The 18,359-nt window shown below is 48.8% G+C and overlaps 1 protein-coding gene across 3 annotated transcripts in view; it reads left to right on the top strand.

The window, feature by feature from the left end:
- Positions 1-18,359, top strand: part of DNHD1 (dynein heavy chain domain 1) — a 61,511-nt gene that overhangs the window by 22,663 nt on the left and 20,489 nt on the right. For 2 of the 3 annotated variants that reach the window (XM_081540928.1, XM_081540929.1), the window contains 13 exons: positions 3,487-3,644; positions 4,137-4,262; positions 4,347-4,623; positions 6,424-6,551; positions 6,669-6,867; positions 7,246-7,340; positions 7,882-8,089; positions 9,854-9,979; positions 10,286-10,383; positions 10,487-13,382; positions 13,584-13,770; positions 13,950-14,142; positions 14,384-14,672. In XM_081540928.1, coding sequence (XP_081397054.1) covers positions 3,487-3,644; positions 4,137-4,262; positions 4,347-4,623; positions 6,424-6,551; positions 6,669-6,867; positions 7,246-7,340; positions 7,882-8,089; positions 9,854-9,979; positions 10,286-10,383; positions 10,487-13,382; positions 13,584-13,770; positions 13,950-14,142; positions 14,384-14,672 — 4,980 coding nt within the window. The other variant, XM_081540930.1, reaches the window with a different exon arrangement.

The raw sequence follows: 18,359 nt of genomic DNA, 5'->3' as shown, positions 1-18,359 counted from the left end.
ACACGACTGAAGTGACTTAACTTAGCACACAGCACAGAGATGATATAAAGTACACAGAGGGACATGTATAGGTTATATGTAAATACTATGCCATTTTATAAGGGAACTGAGCATGTGTGGATTTTGGTATCCTCAAGGGTCCTAGAACCAGTTCCCCTAGGGACAACTGTATTCCAATTGAAAGTGAACACATTTTTTTTTTTTTTCATTTAAAGTAGGACTTTTGGTCTAATTCAGTCTATTTGGGGTAATTGGTCAATTCAAAATTCATACTAAGGTTCTGGGTTGTTCTGTTTCTCAAGCGTCCTCAGCTCCTTTTCCTCCCCAGGTGGCACCTGGCATTGGAGAGGGCTTCAGGGCCATGTGCTTTTCTTGGCTGGCTTCTGTTGACTTCCCTGAGGTCTCTGCCCTCCTTCTGACCTTGCTGCTTCCGGCGAAGCTGTGTCCTGAGCTGGGGTGGCTGGTATGTGTTCTCTCGGCTGATAGGAGCCCAGAGTGTCTGCCCTTGCTGACCTGGCTCTGCATTGGCTACTGCTGACACCACGTGTCCTTGGGGTTTTAGTGAACCCTTCATCCAGTCTTTGTCCTAGGCTGGCCACCCCCATAGCTTCTGCTGAAGGGCCCCTCCCCTCGCAACCCAGGAACACCATCCAGGCCTGCTGGCTATCAACTCTCCACTGTCTCCTGTGTCCACTGCCATCTGGGAGCTGTGGGTCTTGGGAACATTATATTTGATCTTCTTTCTGCCACATCACATCACACCCTGGTTTCTGCTCTGCTGTGACTGTCTCATGTCACACGAGTATAAGGACACCCTGCAAGAGGGTCATCTCCCCAAAGTGATTACATGGAAAGTGGAGCTCAGGCCCACTGTGCTATCTCTTCCCCCCTTAGCCCATCTCAGTTTCCCACTTCAGGTGTCTGCCTACCCACACGAGGCCAAGGCCCAGTTGTTGGTCTCCCCAGATCTCTGAGAAGTCTGGTTTAAGACATAGCCTCATTCCTCTTTTCTCTTCTTCCCTTCCTATGGGAAGCATGTCTCACACTACTGTTTGCTGGCTAAGTGCCTCCACCCAGGAGATGGCTGTGGAGAGACACAGAGCAGAGTAGATTGGGAAGCTGGTTCCTCTAGGAAATTGAGAGGTGGTTCTATTTTGTGACCTAACAACCCCAGATGGCAGTGTCTGCTTCCTGCAGAGACTAGGTGCTTTCAGACCCATGCCCTCTAGGCCTGCTTGGTTTATGAAGGTGGGAGGCCTTGGAGCTGGGCCTCAAAGTGCTTGCTTGCCTAGCTCTGCCTGCCTTTGCCCCTCCACAGATGAAAGCACGGACTCTTTAGGTATCTCCTAGGTGACAGAACTCCCCACTCCTATCCCCACCTTTCCTCCTAAATATACAGAGGGTTGAGGCTGGCCAGGCAGAAGCAGGAGCGCCTATCATTGGCCTGCTTTCTTTCTGACCCTAGTTGCAGTGGACTTTGCTCCACTCTTGCTCAGGAAGTTGGTGTTCTTTCTAATTTGTTGACTTCTTTGTCTTTAATCCAAGGTCAACTGACCTCTTTAAGAGGAACAGATGGAGAGAGAAAAGCACTGGGTTCAGAAACCTGGCTGTGTTTTTACTGGTTTTCGTGACTTCATATCACTGAGCTTCAGTTTCTTTATTTGTAACATGGACATAATAATGTAGCCACTCACTGGGTTATGGGAAGGAGGATTAAATGAGATACTGTTTGCAATATTCCTAGCATTTAGTATGGCATACAGCAGATGCTTATTTCACCTTGTTCCCTTCTGTTCACTTTCATCCTTCTTTCATCCTTCTAGTTTTATGTTTTTACCCTGTGACTTTGCTCCTCTTCTATCTGCTGCTGCTGCTGCTAAGTCGCTTCAGTTGTGTCTGACTCTGTGTGACCCCATAGACGGCAGCCCACCAGGCTCTCCCGTCCCTGGGATTCTCCAGGCAAGAACACTGGAGTGAGTTGCCATTTCCTTCTCCAATGCATGAGAGTGAAATGTGAAAGTGAAGTCGCTTAATTGTGTCCCACTCGTAGTGACCCCATGGACTGCAGCCTACCAGGCTCCTCCGTCCATGGGATTTTCCAGGCAAGAGTACTGGAGTGGGGTGCCATTGCCTTCTCCGCCTCTTCTTCTATCTGGGCTCCCTTTAATAGAGAATGATAATGAATTGGCCTCAACAGAAACTTGAGTTTGTACTTTTCTCATCCATTTCCCTAACTCCACCACATCCAACCTGTCACCAAATCCTTTCCATTCTTCTGCCTCCTAAGTATCTCTCAAATGTGTTTTCCCATCCACCTCCAACTTGCAACAACAAGGAACCCTGGTATTTTATCAGTCCACTGTTCCTTCTTACCACACGGTGTCACTGTTGAGCTCTTGGTCTTCACCAGCCTGGTGCTGCTGATCAGAAAGCAGCACCATTGCAATGGTCTAGCTACTGTCAGAGGCCAGTGGGACAGTCTGGAAAAGGATAAGTTTACATGTTTGTATTCTGTTCAACCTTGAGTACCCCTTGGAGGTTCCCTCATCTTGGTTTTCTCAGTTTCAGCTCTTGATGCCAATTCCTATTGGTTACTTTCTTCAAAGCCCCATTGGATCCATTCCTTGTATGTCTCAATTATATGCCCCTGGAACTCACTATCCTACTTTCCAGTTGCAGAGATGCTCATAAAAGATGAGTCAATTTACTTTTAACCCTTCAAAGCATAAAATATAACAAGGTAGAGCCAGGCTGCCAGAGTTTGAATCCTTGCTATACCATATGAGCCATCATATTGGTATTATTCCTGTCCTTGGCGACAGTGGAGCTGTTCATATTGTCAAAGCCAGCTTCCAAGATTATCTTCTGGCTGCAAATCCACCTGACAGCTTCTTTCCTTTAATCCTTAAAAAATAAAAGGCAAAGTGCACACTCTTCTTAGGCCTTCTTCTGCTAGAGCAGTTGCAGTAAGACTCCTCAGACAGAAACTGTTTATCTGTGGTGGGCATTCTGCTTATCATGGCTATGGCGTTCCCTTGCCTTTGCACATGCTTTCATACACTGGGTATGCCCCTGGGAGCCTTAACCACTTAGTACAGTCAGCTCCAGTGCCCCTTTCCCTGAGGACTCCTTCCCCAGTCTCCTCAGGCTTCCTCCCTCCTCACTGAGCCAGGTTGAGGGCTGGCTGAAGAGCATTTATTGCACTGATACATGATTGTCCGTTTATATGTTTGTCACTACTGCCATATTGTGAGCTTCTCTGGGTGAGAACCTTTCTGTCTCACTCATCACCCTTGTCTACTGGTGCCTAGCACAGGCCCCAGTGAACTGCAGCTGATGACACCAAGCAGGGGTCCAGTATGTGTTCAGTGACTGAGGGAACCAGTTCATGCTCTGGCTTCCCCTTCAACTTGCTCTCACTTCAGCCTCCCCTGGATGCTCCCTTGGCACTGCAGCCCCTCACACCTAACTCTCTCCTGTCTTCAGAATCCAAGCTGGTAAACATCAGGAAGGACATTCTTGAACAGGTACAGAATGAATGCCAGAACCGCAGTCAGCAGCTAATAACAGAGCTCACAGGTTTCATGAAGGCCTTCCAAACCATCAACTCAGACATCCACTCCATCGCATGGTGCTCCCAGAAGGTGGGCGCTCCCCATCCTTCCTCCCCAGCTTATCCAAGGCCATCCCGCTCACGTGCTAAGCACACTCCCTTCAGGTCTCTGCTGAGCTCCTAATGGGGCTCGATGCCCTTAAACTGCGTTCACCTGTGTGACCTGCCCTCACCAGTTCTCACCCTGTTCACATGGCCCTCAGTATCCTCATGAAATGGGGAGGCCCTGATGTGATGAAAGAGAGACAGTCCTGCTTTCAGAGACAGAGTTCTTCTGTTTGTATGCTTAAGTAGAGATCCATTGCCCCGTCCTCAGGGCAATGATTTGATGGGGGAGGAGCTGTGCTGTCTTTAGGGAGACCTCGGTCAGATGGGGATCCGATCCCAGACTGCCCTGATCTCGGTTGGTTAAAAGGCAACTGCTGGGACCTGGAGCCTCTAGCAGGAGGGAGTGCCCCCAGGATGGGTGCAGAGAGGTGTACAGGGCTGTGTGGGTGCTGGTCTCATGCTGTCATCCCTGCAGCTGAATGAGGCCAACGAGCGGTACGCGGAGCTGGAGGAGCAAATGGAATACACGCGGTCACTCTATGAGCTCATCCGCAACCACTTTGGCCTCTTCAGTGCTGAGAATGAGGCACTGGACATCTCGGTGAGAAGGCATCTCCTCTGCCCCTCCCGCTGCTCCTCCCCACCACCACCACCTCTGCTTGACCGCCCTCTGCCTGCCCCTCAGCTTATGGACACGTGGGAGTCATTCCAGTATGAGAAAAGCCAGGCCTCAGAGTTCCTGCTCAGCAAGCGGCACACCATTGTGCCCAAGCTGCAGCAGCTGATGGCCGCAGCACTGGCGGAGCTGGACGGCCTGATTGAGAAGGCCTTGTCTGGTCCATTCATGGACCCCGCACAGGAGCAGAGGAGCACCGAGCGCCAGCTCATCTCCCTGGAGCATCAGTACCAGAACACAGTCAGCAGCCTCTGTGAACTGCACCATGCCTATGCTGCCTTCACTGGTACCCAGGGTCCCACCTCCTCCACCACCACCACCACTGGGTGGCATGATCCTGGGGGGTGTGATGCTGGGTTGTGTCCTGGGTGATCCTAAGCAAGTCTTAGGAATCACATACCTTCATTTTAGTCTCTTTCATGTGCAAAGATTGCAGGACAAAATCTAAATCCATTGAGTATGTCAAGTGTTGTGCTTAGGGTGGGGATAAGCGTTGTGCTTAGATGGGAGCTCATGGTCTGGAGGAGAAGGCAAATAGGTGAGTGTTCCATCAGAATGTGATGGGGTTGGAGGGTTAAAAGCTTGTGCAGAGAAATGTAAATGTGTCCTTGACGTATTCCTTAGCCTTTGTGTAGCCCTGTTCAACTCAGGCCTACAGCAGGCAGCAGGTCTCAGATAAAAACAGGTGTGGATGCTCCATGGTCACTGCTTCCAGCCAGTGTGGTGGAGAGAGGTGGCTGCTAAGGGCTTCCCTGGCGCCGAGGAGGAAACCCAGACAGAACTCTTGGTCTTGGCCCTTCTGTGCAGTGTGTGGCTAGGCTGGTTCCCTTCTGCACAGGAAGGACTTTGTAGGCTGCAGGTTCTTTCCTCAGATGCAGTCACTTCTGTCGCTCACTTGTATCCCTTGCAAGGGCACGTTGCTTCCGAGTTGACTCTTAGCCAGCTGCCAACTGTTACCATCTCCGACTGCGAGGTCTCCAGTCCCAGGGAGGAGACACTCTGGGACCATCCTAAAACAAGGGACTTTTCCTTTGGTCAAGTATTGGGGAACCCTCATCCCATGCTCTAGCTGACGTAGACCACAGACCTTGGCCTTTCCTGCTGGTGTTGCGATGTTTGTGGAAAAGTAGGGTAGGGGACTCTGGTCTTATGGGGTTTCTCCTGGAAAATCGCACAGCATTGATTTTGTTTCCTTTTTCCATCCCTGTCTCCTCACCAAACTCCCAGTTTTTATACAATAATCTAGGATCTTAGATCTAGACCATTAATGCCACTCTTTATTTTCCATTCTGTGCTTTTATTTTACTTACTACCTTTGACATTTGTTTTGTTCTATAACTGTGTTAACAACTATTTTGACATCTAAGGTTGAATGGTTTTGTTTACCCACTCCAGTTTTAAAAATACCACATCTTTTTAATTTTTTCACTTCTTCCTTGGATGGCTGCAGTAACTCTTTGAGTAATTGCTTTTTTCTAAGAAGGGAGTTGGAGGTATTATACTTTCTAAGCTACTTATGACTAAGAATGACTGTATAATGTCCTTATATCACAGCTTGGCTAAATATTAGATTCTGAAGTCAAAAAATTGGCTCCTCTGTCCTTTGGATTAAGAGGAGTCAAGAATATCAGGGAGGGTAGATAGCAGTTCTTAATGGGGGGGTCTGCCTGGGTCTCACTCAGAAGCTGACGTTTGATCAAGGACTTGAATGTGGTAAGGGAGTGAGCCATATATTTCTCTAGAGGGGAGTGTTCCAGAAAGAATGAGCTGTCAAAGGCCCTCAGCAAGAGGGAGCAGGGCTGGTGTATCTGAGCAATACTGAAGGGTGGTGTGGCTGGAGTGGCATAAGTGAGACAGAGTCTAATCATTAGAAGAGGACTCCTTCCCTTTCATCCCTATCACGTTTTCCTCAAGTTTCCTTCCTTGGACTAACTCTCCCTTGGTTTATTGTACTGAAGTTTTGGACACCGCCCCCGCCCCCCACCTCCTCCCCTGCACTTTCAGGACCCTCCCTTCTGTCATTATGGGATCTTCACTGATCATGCCCCCACCCGAGCCCTGGGCCTCACCCAGCCCTGTCCCACAGGGGACGAGAATCCTGTGTCCTTGCCAGTCTGTGGGACCCGCCCCATCGTGCAGCAGCAGCGCATCTGGCACCTGTACCGTGTCATCTCTGAAAACATCAGTGAATGGAAATGCATGGCTTTTGCAAAGGTGCTGACATCCTCCTTGGAGCCCCTGCCCGGGGCGTGGTGGGGGGAGTGGGGGGAAGCATTTACGGGGGTGGGGGTGGGAGGGTCTCCAGCTGCCGGTGTGCCTCTCCCCCTACAGTTCAATCTGGCTCTGGCCCAGGAGAAGACAGACAGCTGGCTGACAGAGGTGGCCCGGGTGAGTGCGGCCCTGGGGCTGCACAGCCCAGTCCTGCAGCTCTGCATGCACATGCTGGAGGAGTTTCGCAGCCTCCTTCCCCTGCTGACCAAGCTGGGCAGCCTCCAGGTGCAGAATCTCAACTGCCAAGCACTCCTGCGAGGTGGGTTTGGATAGAGTCAGAGGGCTGGGGGAGGGAAGGACATAGGGTTAGAACAATGGGACAACTCACTTCTCTGTGACTTTTTTGGGGAAGCATCTTTCCTCCCTGGGCTGCCCTGACCTTTCCCCATGGACCACAGCCTCCTTCCCCTCACAGAAACAAGCATGTTTAACCTCCCACGCTACCACGTGGATCCTCTCAGCTGCCCAGGGCTAGACTTAGGCTGGAGTCTTAGTTCTGAACTCCGAATTGTGCTCTGGACCTTGGGTTCTGGGCCCCTGCCTCTATGTCATGCTTTTGAGATGAGTCTGGGCTGGGCTAGGCTGGGCTCTGCCAAAGACGGAGTACTGCTCTGACTCGCTATCCCTCCACCCCCAGCCTTAGGGCTAAGCAGTCTCTACAACATAGAGCTCCTAACAGTGGGCCAGTTGCTCTCTTGTCCGCTGCTGGAATTTACAGATCGAATCAATCAGGTGGGCCCTCCCCCACAACCCCACTGAGGAGGGGCAGTTCAAGCCCAAGGCCTGTTTGCTAAGCTCTAATAGAGCCAGTTAAGACCCAGCAGCCCCTTGAGACAAGGGGGACAGCAGATATTGGTCTGTGGGGAGGGGGTTGAGATCGCTAGCCTGCCTAGGGAGTATGGGGATCTGATGGGTGGTTCCAGACTCTCCGTGACTGAGAGTATGTCCCTCCCCTACAGGAGAAGGAAGTGGGTGGCAGCCCCAAAGTGGTGGGCACACAGGATGGCACATGTCCCCCAATACTTACCCTGTCCCCAAAGAGCATGAGTTGGTTGAAGTATTGTCTGCTCAGCCAGAGCTTTGCAAAAGAGTGGGTTTCAGGGCAGCAGCCCTAGATCACAGTGTGATGCTGGTGGCCTGCCTTTGAAGCCAATGACCCCACTCTCCCTCTCCGAGACCTGCACTCTCCTGAGCCCTGGCCCTCGAGTCCAAGCTCCAGGGCTATCCCCTGAGCCATCCCCCAGTCCCGGCTCCTGAGTCCTGGCTCTTCCAGATCTGGAGGATTGAAAACATACGGAATCATGCCCACGAGGCACTCCTGCGGCTGCGGCGGGCCTGGGAAGCACGCCAGCTGCGACTGCTCAACTTCATCCTGCACGTCCCCTACGAGTCCCCAGTCTCTGAGCGCTCCAAGAGGCAATCAACCCGCAGCCCTCAGTGGCAGGTAGTGGGCAAGGACAGCGGCACCTTCATCCTCTCAGGTGAGGCCCAGCCCTTAGGCCCCAGTGACAGCTGGACCGGATGAGGGGCATATTCATCCACCAACCTCTGCCGGATCTGGCTTCTCTAGCCAGGGCCCCTGCCCTCCTGGACAGCCTGAGCCATCCGTCTGTTCTGAGACAGACAGTATCTTCCATGCAGCTCCCACAGAGTCTTAATCTTCTTGGGAGCCCCTCACTCCCTCCCTCCTGCCCAATGTCCGGCCTCTTCAGCAAAGGTCTCCCCTTTATGGTCACATCTCCCCAGTGTTCAGTGCTCTGTCCTCTAGGCTGCACCAGCTCATTCATTCCTTTGTCCTTCCCTGATCAAACTCACCTGCCTCTTGTGAGCCAAATGCAGGAGACTCTTGAGATTATCAGACCAAAGTCCTATCTCTTGTGAACTCCCAGAAAGGGACAAGAGAACAGAGATGGGTGTGCGATGGAGCAGTGAAAAAGTGGAAGTGAAAGTCACTCAGTCATGTCTGACTCTTTGCGACCCCCTGGAGTGTACAGTCCTTGGAATTCTCCAGGCCAGAATACTGGAGTGGGTAGCTGGTCCCTTCTCCAGGGGATCTTCTCAACCCAGGGATCAAACCCAGGTTTCCTGCTTGGCAGGCAGATTCTTTACCAGCTGAGCTATCAGAAAGAGGAGCAACTTGAAATGAGCAGGAGACTGAGAGAAATCTTCCGTTTCCTTAGGAAAAGGCCTCACACTGACTTCTGAAGGAGTACAAGTTTGCTAAACATGCAGGGGTCAAAGGGTTTGCCGGAGAGAGGGAGCAGTGTATGTCCAGGCACCCAAAATGGTATAATTAGGGAACTGCCAGTAAAGGAGAAATCCTCTTATCCAGTCTAGTTAAAACCCAGCCAGCGGATTCAAAAAGCTAGTTAAATAGGGCAATCAATCATAAAATATGCATACATGGCTTAAGATTTTTATTTTAGTTCAAATCATATAATGTACATTTATTTACTAACCTTTTAACCTAAGGACAAGAGCTTTTCTTTGATTTGCAGTCAACTGATAGAGGTTCCTCATTACCTTTGTAGTATTAATACATTGTCTGCTATTTTCACTTTCCATTTCTGAAAGTTGAGAAGTGACATGAGGACACTTATGAAGCTATCTGAGTCCAGAATTTTTCTAAGTTTTATTATAATTTCACAGTTTTTAAAAATTGACTTGTCTATGCCTAATTTGGGCTTCCCAGGTGGTGCTAGTGGTAAGAAAATCTGCCTGCAGTGTAGGAGACATAAAGAGACGTGGGTTCAATCCCTGAGTTGGGAAGATCTTCTAGAGGAGGGCATGGCAACCCACTCCAGTATTCTTGCCTGGAGAATCCCTTGGACAGAGGAGCCTGGTGGGCTACAGTTCATAGGGTAGCAAAGAGCCGGACAAGACTAAAGCAACAGCAGGCATACCTAATTTAATATCATGCCTCTATTTTTTAATAGTTTACCTTTATTTCTGAAGGCTTCCATAGTTTTTATAGAACCAGCAACTCTTTCCCCACCCGTATTTCGGTGATTAATATAATACTAGATTAAATTCTGTAATTAAAATGTAACTCAAATAATAAACAGTTTTGCAAACACTCTGACTGTTGGTGAGCATATGGTTCAATTAGTGGAAGAAAAAATGTTTGTATCTTCCAGAGAATGGTTTGAGATCTGTGAGTTTAGGCGTGTTTTTGGTATTGGTTGCCCGTGCCCTTGCCCCATCTGACTGCCAGCTCAGCTCAGCTCAAGTCCACTCTTCCTTAGATTACAGCAGCCTGCAGGACTCTATCCATGAAAGCCTTCAGGTGTTGTTCAAGATCCTGGCCATCCAGAAGTCAGGAGACTTAAACAGAATTGCTCTGGAGTGGGTGACCATCATGCATGGCCTGAGTGAGTGCAGGCCTCTAGCTGGGCTGATATGTGGGACCTGACGGGAGATGGCCCAGAAGGTTGGGGAGAGAGGTGCCGGGTGGGGGAAGACAGAGTGAGCACCGCCTTCAGAGCCACTTCTTGGGCTAAAGTGACCAGGTCTTTATTCACGTTGCAGGTTTTCTCTCCTTCGTGCAAGGTCCCAGGGTCCTACTAAGCAGTTATTTTGGCGGGTAGGGCATCCCAAGCGGGCAGGAGGAGGCTTGACCCTCTTGCAGAAGCTAGAACCCTAGTCTCCCTCCATTGTTCCCCTGACTGCCCTCACAGGTGCCCTGCTGCAGGTGTGGGTGACTTTCCAGCAGAAGTGGATCTTCCTAAATAAAGTTCTGCACGAGATGAAGATCCCGTTTCCCAGTGCTGAGCTGGTAGGGAAGTGGGTGTGGCAGGGTGGACCAGTGCTGCCGAACAGCAGGGCTCTGGGGCAGAGTGGGGGTGCTGCCCTCACCCTTGCCCTCTCTCTCACCACAGAGCACCCGTTTCGAGGCCATGGATGAGCAGTATCGGACCCTGATGCAGATCTCTGTAGCTGACCCCCTGGTTCTGTCACTCATAGTGCCCACTACCAAGCGGAACCCTCTTTTCCAAGGCCAGCAGCTGCAACAACTGCTTCAGGAGGGTTCTGTGGACCTGGAGGGCATCATCATGGCGCTGGAGAGCGTGCTCTATGGTGTGCGCACCCACTTCCCCCGCCTCTTCTTCCTCAGTGACAGTGAGCTCGTGGCCCTGCTGGCTGCCCCACTGGAGCCCTGCGAGGCCCAGCTGTGGGCACGACGCTGCTTTCCTCATGTGCACGCCATGAGCTTCGAGTCCAGCCAAACTGCAAAAGGCACGGATGACCAGGAGTCGAGCCCAAGCATACAGACTCAGGTGGAGGCGCTCGCGGTGTTCGGGGTAGGTGGGGAGGAGGTGAAGCTGCGGGGGTCCCTTCCTCTGCATCCCGATCTCCCTAAGTGGCTGGCCTCCCTGGAGGAGAGTCTGCGTTTGGTACTGGTGCATAGGCTGCAGGACTGTGTGGCTGCCCGTCTTGCTATGGGCCCGTCCCTAGACAAGGCCTTCAAGCAGGAAAACCAGTTGCCCCAGGAAAGCCAGTTGCCCCTGAAGATGTATGTCCAGCACTGGCTGGACTTAGTCCAGGCCTTCCCGTGGCAGTGTGTGCTGGTGGCGGAGGAGGTGGTATGGCGGGCCAGCATGGAGGAGGCTCTGCTTGAAGGGAGGACCCTGGCCATGGTCCCCATGCATGTGCGCAAGCTAGAGGTACTGGTGCATTTTCTTCGGGCCCAGAGGGCCTCTCAGGGTGAGCAGCCCCTGCCCTCTGTCCGCCAGACCAGCCTGCTCAGTGCCCTGCTGGTCATGGCGGTGACCCACCGGGACATAGCCCAGCTGCTGCAAGAGCACCAGGTCAGTGGACTGACAGACTTCCACTGGGTCCGCCAACTCAAGTATCACCTGGGTTCCCCTCACATTGCTCCCCGAAGCCCCCTGCAGAGTCTCAAGACTGTTGTGTCTACTGAGACCTTTCTGTCCCCAGCTGCATGCTGGATAGATGTGCTGGGTCGGTCTTTCCTATACAATTATGAGTACCTGGGTCCCAGACTGGAGTCCCTACCCAGCCTGCTGCCTGAGCGGCCAGCCCTCGTGCTGTTATTAGCCCTGGAAGAGGTGGCCTGTGGGACCCTACTGGGCTCCAGTGGTGTGGGCAAGGCAGCCATAGTAAAGAGCCTGGCCCAGGCCCTGGGGCGCCAGCTGGTGGTGATGCCCTGCTTGCCACAGATGGAGGCCTGCAGCCTGAGCAACTACCTGAACGGTGCCCTGCAGGGAGGTGCCTGGCTGCTGTTAGAAGCAGCTCAGCATTTGCCCCTCGGCTTGCTCTCTGCCCTGGGCCAGCGCTTGGCCAAACTGCGCCACCTCTATGCCCCGCTGTACCAGGAAGCTTCCCAAAGTACCAGCACTATCGACCCCACCCACCCCTGGCTCCTCGGCAGCAGCTTCTTTGAGAGACATCACGTGGACATGCGCCTTGGCTACGGCTGTCTCCTGACGCTGCGGGCCCTGAGCCCTGCCATGCCCACCAACCTGCGCCAACTGCTGCGGCCTGTGGCACTGACCCTGCCCGACTTGCAGCAAGTGGCAGAGCTGACCCTGCTGGGCGCAGGGATCCGGGATGCCTCCCGCATCGCGAACCGCCTAGCCAAGTTCTTCTCCCTAGAGCGTGAGCTGGTGTCTGGGCCCCTGCCCTGCCGCCTGCCCCTCCTCAGGAAAGTGCTAGAAGACACGATACAGGCTCTGAACGTGACCAAGGAGAACCCCGAGTCCGAGCAGCCCTGCGGCCTAGCCACCATGGAGGAGGCCACCCTGCTGCGCACCCTGCTACGCTCCCCCCTGTTCAGCCTCCTGGAGGGGGCCCACCTGCAGGACCTCCAGAAGCTGCTCTGTGGGCTCTTTCCCACCGCCTCCCAGGTGCTGGCAGAGCCTGCAACCCCCAGGCTGAGGAAGTCACTGCTGGTGGAGGAGTTACGGCAGGGAGGCCTGCATCCCAGCCCTGATATTTTGGGGTCCCTAGAGCAGCTGAGCCAGGCCCTGGGCCAGGCCTCAGGCATTTTGCTCCTGGGCCCGGCAGGCAGTGGCAAGACCACGTGTTGGCACAGCTTATTTAAGATCCAGAATCGGCTGGCGGCCATGGAGGACCCCACAACCCAGAGCTGCCAGCCTGTGGAAATTACTCACCTGTATCCCGGCGTCCTCAGCCCCCAGGAGTTCCTGGGATGGCTGGAGGGCCCCTGTTGGCACCACGGTGTCTTCCCCAGGCTGCTGCGTGAAGCCAGTCGGTGTAGGACCGTGGGCCCAAGGGGGCAGGTACAGGAATCGGTGGGGATTCATCACTGGATAATATGTGATGGAGCTTCCAGTTCTTCCTGGCTGGACTCTATCTCTTGCCTCCTAGGTGACCCCCCACAGCTTAGCCTCCCCAATGGTCAGCAAATAGCACGACCCCCAGGTACTTTTCTTTTGATGGAAGTGGGAGATACCACAGGCATGTCCCCCACAGTGGTGGGCCGTTGTGCCCTGGTGTGGTGTGGGGGGGAGCAGACTTGGCAGGGTATCCTGAGCGTCCTGATGGCAGCCTTGCCCCGTGAGTACCGCCTGCAGCCCCAGACTGTCACTGAGCTCAACCACCTGGCTGAAGGGCTGGTGCCTGCAACGTTCCAGTTCCTCACCTGCCAGGGTGTTAGCTCTCTGCTGCAGGTACACGGACAGCGGGCCATTTGCCCAGGTGTGGCTGAAGTCACCAGCCTGGCCCGCATCTTGCGTTGTCTGCTCAACCCACACCTGCGCATAGATGAGGAGGAGAAGGCACATATCCGAGGTGAAGACAAGGACTGATTTGAGAGCTGTGTGGCCTTGAGGATAGTGGGGATATAAGCTTGAGCTTGTGGCCCAGGTTCTTAGGTGGACTCGGGTCTTGGGACTAAAAGTGAGAAGTAATAGCCAACCTCTACTCTCTTTCCCCACCCTCTCCTCTTTTTTCCTACTGGGGCTCCTTTCCTGGCCATGGTGATCTGCACAGAGGACCTCAGCTATAGTGATTCAAAGTGTATAGTGGCCCGAAGCATCAAGGCCTCAAAAACCAGCTCTCTGCACCAGAACCAGATTGACAGTGATGCTGTGGCTAGTAAGCGCAGGGAGCACTTACTGGCCATCAGCAGCTTTCTTTTTGCTGTGATCTGGGGCTTTGGAGCCCACCTTCCCTCCAGGTATCTACAGGGATCGGGGTGGGGGGTGCGGGTTGGAGATGGAGAGGGCTGAAATGGAATGACCCATGGGTGTCTAAACCCTGGCGCCATTGTTGGAGAAGGGTGGGGGTGTGTGAGTGTATCACTAATGGAACTGTTGTAACCATAAGACACTCTCACCTGTATGTTCATTTGAGCAGGCTTTGGCCCCTCTATGATACCTTCCTGAGGGATTCTATTAGTTGCCTCTCCAACTACTCTGAGCTGCCACCCTCAGACTCGGTGTTTGATCTACATGTATGCCCTGAAGACGGGACACTGGCCCCCTTCACTGGCCAATACCTGGGCAGCCGCATCAAGGGAACTCAGGGCACCTTCTGCCCTTCTCCCCAGGTGTGAGGACAGTGGGGCCGAAGCTGGGGTTGGGGCTCAAAGAGATGTCCTGGGGTGTACATGTCTTCGGCATAGCCGAGGGTTGCCTGCTCCCGTTCCTTGAAACGTTTTTAAAATCACAAGAATACACGAAGTGTTCTGCAAGTAGAGCTTTAATATAAGCCTCCTAAGACCTCTACTTCCAGCTAGATTACTGTGCTAACCAGGAGCTGCCACAGTAAGCCCTGCTCCTGTCCTGCAGACTGAGCGGCTCTTGTACGTGGTGGACCTGCTTCTGTCAGAGGGACACCCAGTGCTGCTGGCTGGAGAGGCAGCAACAGGGAAGACAACCTTTGTGGAAGTGCTGGTGGAACCACAGCACCCTTACATAAACAGCCCCATCCACCCCGCTGTCAGTACCACCCACCTTCGCCTCCTGCTGAGCCGGGTGGTCCAGGGCCAATCACAAGCCAGCCCATGGATTGGGCGGCACCTGGATTCTAAAGGTTTTCTCCTCTTCCTGCTGGAGGATCTGCACCTGGCTGCTTCCGGTGAGGAGCCGGGAGGGAAGGAGTCATTGTCCTTTCTCTTGACTGTAAAATCCTTAGCTATATTTATTGACTCTCAGACCTACACCTACAGACCAGACTTGAGTGTTCCATTCTTAATATCTTCTCAGTCTACATATGCTCCTGAATAATCTTGTCCCTTGCATCCCTTGCAGTATTGACCATATTGACATTTAGAGAACATTATATCCACTGACTGCAAAATGTACTTTCTTTTCAAGTGCACATGGAACATCCACCAAGATAGACCATATGCATAAAATCAGTCTCAACAAATTTCAAAGGATTAACTTTTACAGAATATTTTCTCTGACTGTAGCAATAAAAACCAGTAACAGTAAGATACTAGAAATCCCCCAATTTTTGAAATTAAACAGCACATTTCTAGATAACTCGTGCATAGAAGAAGAAACTCAAAAGCAAATTAGAAAACTATTTTGAACTGAATAATAATGAAAACACAACACATCAAAATTTGTGGAATGTAGTTAAAGCAGTGCTCAGAGAGTTTACAGCTTTAAATGCCTGATTAGAAAAGAAGAAAAATTTGAATTCAGTGATCTATATTTTCAGCTTAAGAATCTAGGAAAGAAGAGCAAGTTAAAATAATTAGAAGGCAATAAATAATAAAGATCAGACCAGCAATCAATGAAATAGAATAAAAAGCACAAACAATAGAAAATATCAGCGAAGCAAAAATTTTAAAAAGATAAATAAAATGAATCCCTAAGTAACACAAATCAAGAAATAAAATAGGAAAATATAAATTATCAATATCAGGAATGAAAGAGGTTTTAAAGATATTAAAATAACAAGGGGATATTATAGAAAAACTTATAGTAATAAATTTAGTAATTCAGATGAAATGGATAGATGCCTTGAAAAACACACCTTATCAAAATCTAACTCAAGAAGAAAAAGAATAGGAAAAGAATAGCCCTATATATCTATTAAAAATTTGAATTCATAATAATAAACATTCCTAGTCCTGGATGGTTATCACACAGTTCAATTATATCCAATATTTAAGAAAAAAATGGAAACCTACAGTTTTTCAGAAAATGGAGTAAATACTTTTCAATTCATTTGATAAGGCCACCAAACCCTAATACCAAGTTCTGAAAGATATTTCAAGAAAATAAATTATAGACCATGATCTTTCATAAATATAAATGCAAAACAAATCCTCATGAGATAGTAAGTAAAATTCAGCAACATATAAAAAGAACAACACATTATCATCAAGTGGGGTATATCTCAAGAATGCAAGTTGACTCAACATTCAAAAATCAATCGGTGTAATGCATGACATCAGAATAACAGAGAAAAGTGTAAGATCATCCTAGTAGATAAAGAAAAAGCATTTGATAAAATTCAACACTATTTATGGTAACTCTCAGCAACTAGGAGTAGAAAGGAATTTTCTCAATTTGATGAAGGGCATCTATTGAAATCTATAGCTAATTACATACTTAACTGTGAAATATTGAACATTTTTTCCATAAGATCAGTCACAAGGCAAGAGTGTCCATTCTCACTGCTGCTTTTCAATAGTGAACAGAGACCGCTATCAGTACAATAAGAGAAAGAAAGAAAAGCCTTTAAAATTATAAAAAAAAGTAATACTATCTCTACTAGCATATAACATGATTTACTACATGGTGAGTCCTAAAGATCTACCAAAAGCAAAAACAAAACTACAAAATTATTAGAATAAATAAGTGAATTTAGCAGGCTCACAGTATACAAAGTCAATCTATTGAAATCGTTATTATTTCTATATCCTAACGACAATCAGAAATAAAAAATTTAAGTATCATTTAAAATATCATCTAAAAGCTTAAAGTACTTAGGAATAAACTTAGTGAAAGATACACACTGAAAATTACTAAATACTGCCAAGATAAAAGAGAATTAAGTAAATGAGGAAATACATCATGTTCTTAGAGATCACCAGATGAGTCACCAGTGTTAAGGTGCTCATTCTCCCCAAATTGATCTACAGATTCAATACAGTCCCAGTCTAAACTAGGAAGTCTTGGGTTTTTTTGTTTGTTTTTGTTTTTTATTTTTTAGAAATTGACAGAGTCTTTCTGAGACTTATATGGAAATGCGAAAGACCTAGAAGGGCCAAAACAACTTTGAAAAATAAGAAAGTTGGAGGGCTTAAACTAGTGATTTTAAGACTTACTGCACACAGTTACAGTAATCAAGTAATAAATACCAATATTGGTATAAGGACATGGATACAGCCTAATGGAACAGAATCACGAATCTGATATATGGTCATTTATGGTCATTTGGTTTTCAACAAGTGTTCCAAGAAAATTCAGTGGGGGAAAGTATAGTTCTTGGGGTGGAACCAACTGTATGTATGTGTGAGGAAAAAAAAATCTTGAATCCTACCTCACAACATTCACAAAAATAAATTATAAATAGGTTATAGACAAGTATAAAAACTAAAACTATAAATCTTAAAAAAATATTGAAGAAAAATCTGTGTGAACTTGGCTAGAAGCAATGATTTCTTAGGCTACAACTATATTTCACCAAAATTTAAAACCTATGCCCTTCAAGAGACACTTAAAAAAATAAAAAAAAAATCAATAGAAAAAATTCATGATATGTATATCTAACAAAGCTCTTATATCTTGAATACATAAAAAAGCTCTTACAACTCAGTAAGAAAAACTCCATTTAAAAAATGGACATTAGGGTGATGGTGGCCTCATAGAATGAGTTTGGAAGTTTACCATCTTCTGCAATTTTCTGGAAGAGTTTGAGTAGATAGGTGTTAGCTCTTCTCTAAATTTTTGGTAGAATTCCGCTGTGAAGCCATCTGGTCCTGGGCTTTTGTTTGCTGGAAGATTTCTGATTACAGTTTCGATTTCCGTGCTTGTGATGGGTCTGTTAAGATCTTCTATTTCTTCCTGGTTCAGTTTTGGAAAGTTATACTTTTCTAAGAATTTGTCCATTTCTTCCAAGTTGTCCATTTTATTGGCATATAGTTGTTGGTAGTAGTCTCTTATGATCCTTTGTATTTCTGTGGAGTCTGTTGTGATCTCTCCATTTTCATTTCTAATTTTGTTGATCTGATTCTTCTCCCTTTGTTTCTTGATGAATCTGGCTAATGGCTTGTCAATTTTGTTTATCTTCTCGAAAAACCATGGAATGGTGTTCTGTTTCACATATGATAATATACATGTTTCAATGCTATTCTCCCAGAACGTCCCACCCTCACCTTCTCCCTCAGAGTCCATAAAATTGTTCTATGCATCTGTGTCTCTTATTCTGTCTCGCATATAGGGTTATTGTTACCATCTTTCAAATTCCATATATATGCATTAGTATACTGTATTGTTGTTTTTCTTTCTGGCTTACTTCACTCTGTATAATGGGCTCCAGTTTCATCCATCTCAGTAGAACCGATTCAAATGTATTTTTTTTAATGGCTGAGTAATATTCCATTGTGTATATGTACCACAGCTTCCTTATCCATTCGTCTGCTGATGGACATCTAGGTTGCTTCCATGTCCTGGCTATTGTAAACAGTGCTGCGATGAACATTGGGGTACACGCGTCTCTTTCAATTCTGGTTTCTTCGGTGTGTATGCCCAGCAGTGGGATTGCTGGATCATATGGCAGTTCTATTCCCAGTTTTTTAAGGAA

This window comes from Giraffa tippelskirchi, chromosome 11 (assembly GCF_054371585.1).
Source record: "Giraffa tippelskirchi isolate mGirTip1 chromosome 11, T2T-mGirTip1v1.2.pri, whole genome shotgun sequence".
NCBI lineage: Eukaryota > Metazoa > Chordata > Mammalia > Artiodactyla > Giraffidae > Giraffa > Giraffa tippelskirchi.
The sequence above is the reverse complement of the archived record's forward strand: the minus strand, read 5'-3'. Positions and strand labels throughout refer to the sequence as shown.